Genomic DNA, 6,000 nt, shown 5'->3' with positions numbered 1-6,000 from the left:
CCGTTAAGGATTCCTGCCCTCTGATCGCAGTGGGGGGACTGTGAATGCTGGACGTGGAACCTGGCAGTGCAGCGCTGACTGCTCAGACGGGAGACGGAAGAACCCCGCCCATCCACCTCTCACTGAGCCAGTCGCTGCCCTGCACCCAATCTGAGCTTGTTAAGCTCATGGTGGAAGGGACCTTGGAACCCATGTGCTCTGTCTTGCGCAGCACCGATAGTGCTATTCTGTTTTCTGTGCGGTGCGGCTCAGCTGCAGAATGTGCACCTGCCTCCACCTACATCCTGGAAACTCCAGGGGCCCTTGGGGCAGCTATAGTCATCGTGTAACAAACAAAAGGGAGGGGGGGGGGGGGTGAGAGGGGCGTAAGCAAGAAAAAAAGAACCACAGCAAGGCACAATGGAAATAAAAAACAACAGCTTTGTATTAGTATATGGAAAAAAATACAACTCATGACATGCAAAGACATCTCCTGAAGAGCTTAAATGTCCATTTCCAGCAAAATTCCCTTTAATGCGTCTGATTTAGAAAAAAAAAAAAAAAAAAGAAGGCTTGCATCAGTCACTCCTGGAGGCCTGAGACCCAAGCCGCCCTGCATCCCTTCATGTGTGCCTGGCAGAGGGTAAGCTAATGAATGCCAGATTTAGAGACGTCCCCTGCAAGGTCCGCATGGCTCCGTAACCCATCGCCTTCAGCAGCAGAGCGGCTCCCTCGCCCCGCTCTCAGCAGGTCTGCCGCTCGCAAGGCAACTGCGCCAACCAACAGGGACGGTCAGGGCCCGAAAGCCTGCCTCTCCCTCCCCCCTCCCAGAGCTGGCAGGAGCTGAACGTCCTTTGTGCATGTGGCCGTTAGAAAGCTGCCGATTAACCAGCGGTGCCCCACTTGTCTCGTTCGGCCCAGCTGTAGCACTATAGCCTCCTGCAGCACTTCTCTCATCCACCAGGTAGATATATACATAAGCTCGCCCAGAAGCTGTGCTCCAGGGAACGGTGGGGAAGCTATACAAACATTTTCAGCTCTTGGAACGCCGTCTGAAGTGCCCAAGAAAACAGAAAAGAGAGGCCCAAAAAACACAGCAAGCGAGACAAGAAGAAATACCAGCGCAAATATTGCAGAGACGCATCCAGGGAGGCTAAATCCTCTCTAAACTCTGCAGCAGATTCCCAACAAGGCTGATGACAGGAGAGATAGGCTGGACAACATCGTACTCTGCAAAGAGGTGGCAGACGTTCTCCGTGCCAGCTGTTGGGCTTTTGGCTACAAATCCAAAGATCCTTTAAAAAGAAAAACAAAAAAAAAAAGAAAAATTAAACTGTGCCAAAGGTTGCCAGAGCTAGAAAAACCTAAATTAATTCTTTATTGTGTGTAGGGAGAGAGACACAAGGGAAGAAGACACTCAGGCTGAACCCTTTAGTGCTGCTCTTGGACCAGCAGGGACTGCCAGCCCCACCAAAATCACTTCCACAATGTGCCTTCCTGGGCTTGAACTCAGATTTCAAGAAAGCCACTGGCAACCTCCTCCCCAAGGCTGTGTAGTATATGGCAGGAGGGTGTCGGGGACTCACCTGGAGGTACGGCAATGCTTTTGCCACCTGTTTCAGAAAAAGAAAAAAACAGACACCATCGTCACAAATGCAAAACAGCCCACGGATTTTTTGTTAATAAAACTACAAGACTTTCCATGCTAGGCCTGCAGCAGCAGCAGATAATGGTCTCATACACTAACCTAGAAATGAGCAGCAGACTGAGAGCCCCCCTGGCCCACCCAGTCTGCCAACTGGAAACTCCAGCACCCAGCCCCGGGGCTCAGGGTGCGAGCATGGGATGCCTGCTGCAGCCAGCCCCTCTCACTCCCCAACCAGCCCCTCTCACTCCCCAACCTGCCCCAGCCATGCTGCACCCCAGCCATCCCCTCTCACTCCCCAACCTGCCCCAACCATCCCCTCTCACTCCCCAACCATCCCCTCTCACTCCCCAACCTGCCCCAGCTGTACTGCATCACTGCTACCAGGACTTACGTTCTGTTTTCAGGGTCCACGCCACAGAAACTGAGGGTCGTCAGAGGATAGTGGCGCCTGAAAAACACCCTGGAAAGAGAGGAAAGAGAAGTTCAGAACACAGGGTCTTGCAAGATGCTGCAGAGCATCCTCTTATTGTAAATATAATCTGTCTTCACATAATGTGGCAATGCATGTGGGACTCAATACTCCCCCCAGGGATGTCACTCCAGCAGCACGCACGGAGGCACTTTGCAACATGACTGCTCATACGTGTGGGATAAAGCAAGCGGCATCCTGCTTTGGATACCCAGTGCCATAGATGCCAGCGCACTGGGTGCTTGAGCACCTGGCTATTGATCAAACTCCTTCACTGTGTCCAGGGAGCAGGGACGGTGCTTCCATCAGGCAAACTAGGTAGTTGCCTAGGGTGCCAAAATTTCAGGGGCGGAAAAATCTTCAAGGCATAGAAGGGCGCAGTGCCAGATCTTATACTGCTGAAACAAGAACACTGTGCTGGAGTCGTTACCAGTGCTAGGAGGGAGTGCATGACTGAAGGTTCGCCTAAAGTGTCCAATTCACTTGCACTGACCCTGCCAGGGAGGGGTCATTTGTACTGAGTTCAGCACCCCCCAATCGCCTATGCCCATTCTCCGCTGTTGTTCCATGTGATAAATGATACTCAGCTCATCTCTGGCTCTCCCACAGGAATGGTGCTGTGTGATACTCTAAGAACATGCCATGCTGGGTCAGACCAAGGGTCCATCAAGCCCAGCATCCTGTTTCCAACAGAGGCCAAACCAGGCCACAAGAACCTGGCAATTACCCAAACACCAAGAAGATCCCATGCTACTGATGCAATTAATAGCAGTGGCTATTCCCTAAGTAAACTTGATTAATAGCAGTTAATGGACTTCTCTTCCAACAACTTATCCAAACCTTTTTTGAACCCAGCTACACTAACCACATCCTCTGGCAACAAATTCCGGAGCTTTATTGTGCGTTAAGTGAAAAAGAATTTTCTCCGATTAGTCTTAAATGTGCTACTTGCTAACTTCATGGAATGCCCCCTAGTCCTTCTATTATTCGAAAGTGTAAATAACAGAGTTACATCAACTCGTTCAAGACCTCTCATGATCTTAAAGACCTCTATTATATCCCCCCCTCAGCCGTCTCTTCTCCAAGCTGAAAAGCCCTAACCTCTTCAGCCTTTCCTCATTGGGGAGCTGTTCCATCCCCTTTATCATTTTGGTTGCCCTTCTCTGTACCTTCTCCATTGCAACTATATCTTTTTTTGAGATACGGCGACCAGAATTGTACACAGTATTCAAGGTGTGGTCTCACTATGGAGCGATATAGAGGCATTATGACATTTTCCGTTTTATTAACCATTCCCTTCCTAATAATTCCTAACATTCTGTTTGCTTTTTTGACTGCTGCAGCACACGGAGCCGACGATTTCAATGTATTATCTACTATGACGCCTAGATCTCTTTCTTGGGTGGTAGCTCCTAATCTGGAACCTAACATCGTGTAACTACAGCAAGGGTTATTTTTCCCTATATGCAACACCTTGCACTTGTCCACATTAAATTTCATCTGCCATTTGGATGCCCAATCTTCCAGTCTTGCAAGGTCCTCCTGTAATGTATCACAGTCTGCTTGTGATTTAACTACTCTGAACAATTTTGTATCATCCGCAAATTTGATAACGTCACTCGTCATATTCCTTTCCAGATCATTTATATATATATTGAAAAGCACTGGTCCAAGTACAGATCCCTGAGGCACTCCACTGTTTACCCTTTTCCACTGTGAAAATTGACCATTTAGTCCTACTCTGTTTCCTGTCTTTTAGCCAGTTTGTAATCCACGAAAGGACATCGCCTCCTATCCCATGACTTTTTAGTTTTCGTAGAAGCCTCTCATGAGGGACTTTGGATTTTTAGAAGGAGTTTGACAAATACACTACATCTACCGGTTCACCTTTATCCACAAGTTTATTAACCCCTTCAAAAAAATGAAGCAGGTTTGTTAGGCAAAACTTCCCTTGGGTAAATCCATGTTGACCTTGTTCCATTAAATCATGTCTTTCTATATGCTCTACGATTTTGATCTTGCGAATAGTTTCCACTATTTTTCCCGGCACTGAAGTCAGGCTCACAGTGGAGGGTAAACAGTGGAGTGCCTCAGGGATCTGTACTTGGACCAGTGCTTTTCAATATATATATATAAATGATCTGGAAAGGAATACGACGAATGACGTTATCAAATTTGCGGATGATACAAAATTGTTCAGAGTAGTCAAATGTAGTTACCTGGATCGCCCCTGGAGCCTTTTTAAATATTGGGGTTACATTGGCCACCCTCCAGTCTTCAGGTACAATGGATGATTTTAATGATGGGTTACAAATTTTAACTAATAGGTCAGAAATTTCGTTTTTGAGTTCCTTTAGTACCCTAGGATGCATACCATCCGGTCCAGGTGACTTTGCCTCTATCAAACCCCCACCCCTGTGTAAAGCTCTCAGATCAGACCTGCATCCTGAAAGTTTATACATAACTAAGGTTACCGACTCCAAGGGATTCAGAACAGGGTGATCCAGTCCTGGCTCTGGCCCATGGCATGCATCGATCTACAACAGATCTGATTTTCCTATTAAATGATGCAGGACTACATATCCCAGAATGCAGTGGGGAGGGGTGAAACCAGGCCCAGATCAGCTAAAATAAATCCAATCTAAACAACTGCTTGGATGGGGTTTTAACCCACATGTCCCTTCATGACAACATAGGTGCCTCTTATAGATAAGAGGGGTTCTGTCTTGCAGAGAAGAGGGTCAAGAATCTCCTTACTTGCGCTGCACATCCGTCAGGGTTATTCCTTGCTCCGTGGCTTTGAAGTGGACGATGGTGGGCACGGGAAGGGCCTCTGACTCAAAGGTGGTCGAGACGGCTTTGTGAACCGCAGAGCCTCCTGTCAGGGTCTCTGTGCTCACAGAGTTCAGGTACAGGACGTTGCAGGCTGGGAAAACAAAAGCAGAGGCCCATGTGAGTTACAGGTAGAGAAAAATTTTAAAAAACAAAAAAAAACCCCCCAGAAAAGTTACAAGTGGATTAATTATGGACAGACAGCACCTGCTAAGAATCTGACAGGATACATCTGAGGCTTTACCCTTTTATTATACGTCTCACCGGTCAGTGGGCACTCCAGGCCAGTGCTCGGTGATTTGACCAGACTGTGGGTTCCACGTCTGCAGTGGCAGCCACTGCGGGATGCCTAGAGCTTCTTTCTGGGCCTCGTGCAGGCAGAGACGTTTACCTCAGGCCGAGTGGGTCAGGGGTCAGTGTGGCAGCTGTGTGACCGCTCGTCCACGTGGGATCAAAAGGTGTTGTACAGGCGGCAAAGGCCCTCCCTCCCCCTCAGACAAGGAGCTTGCCCCCTCCCAGTCTGGCTGGATCATTTTGCTTGGTTGGAGGGAAAAGCATTTGGCTAGCTTGAATTTCACTGTGCCCCCTCCCCCATATAAAAAGTGTCTGGAACTGCACCCTGCAAACATCCATGCAGCCGACTCAGAGGGGCAAAGCTGGACTCCCTGTGTGAAAGGCTCATAGCCTCTCCTGCACCCACACTGTAAGCTCTTTGGGATGAGGGCATCACAGCATTGTATCCACAGATTGTGCGTTAATGGGGGGGGGGGGGGGGGAGCACTGACCTTCCACACTGCCTGTCAACTTCTGAATAGAAGGCACTCAGGATGCCCTGGGCTAGGGGAGGGGAAGGCAGATCATGAGGCCCGGACTGCAAGGGAAATGAGACTTAAGGGTCTCGCAGAGGAGCTGATGCAATAACGTGCACTCAGCAGTTTAACTCAAAGTTGGGGGCACATTTTTTATGTGCAAACTTTACTGCCTATGCAGCAAGGAGGTTTGCTTATAGCAAATGTGTTTAAGTTAGCACCCAGCACGAAAATCCCCTGCTAAGGACGGCATTAGCTATTAA

The 6,000-nt window shown here is 48.6% G+C and overlaps 1 protein-coding gene across 3 annotated transcripts in view; it reads right to left on the bottom strand.

Moving 5' to 3' along the window:
- Window positions 1–371: 371 nt before the first annotated feature.
- TNS4 (tensin 4) overlaps window positions 372–6,000 on the bottom strand; it is a 48,056-nt gene continuing 42,427 nt past the window's right edge. For all 3 annotated transcript variants that reach the window (XM_029573290.1, XM_029573289.1, XM_029573291.1), the window contains 4 exons: window positions 4,854–5,022; window positions 2,019–2,087; window positions 1,566–1,592; window positions 372–1,274 (listed from right to left, as the gene is read on the bottom strand). In XM_029573290.1, the coding sequence (XP_029429150.1) occupies window positions 1,133–1,274; window positions 1,566–1,592; window positions 2,019–2,087; window positions 4,854–5,022 (407 nt within the window). In that variant the 3' untranslated portion in view covers window positions 372–1,132. The remainder of the gene's footprint in view (window positions 1,275–1,565; window positions 1,593–2,018; window positions 2,088–4,853; window positions 5,023–6,000) is intronic.

This window comes from Rhinatrema bivittatum, chromosome 12, assembly GCF_901001135.1.
Source record: "Rhinatrema bivittatum chromosome 12, aRhiBiv1.1, whole genome shotgun sequence".
NCBI classification, from domain to species: domain Eukaryota; kingdom Metazoa; phylum Chordata; class Amphibia; order Gymnophiona; family Rhinatrematidae; genus Rhinatrema; species Rhinatrema bivittatum.
The sequence above is the reverse complement of the archived record's forward strand: the minus strand, read 5'-3'. Positions and strand labels throughout refer to the sequence as shown.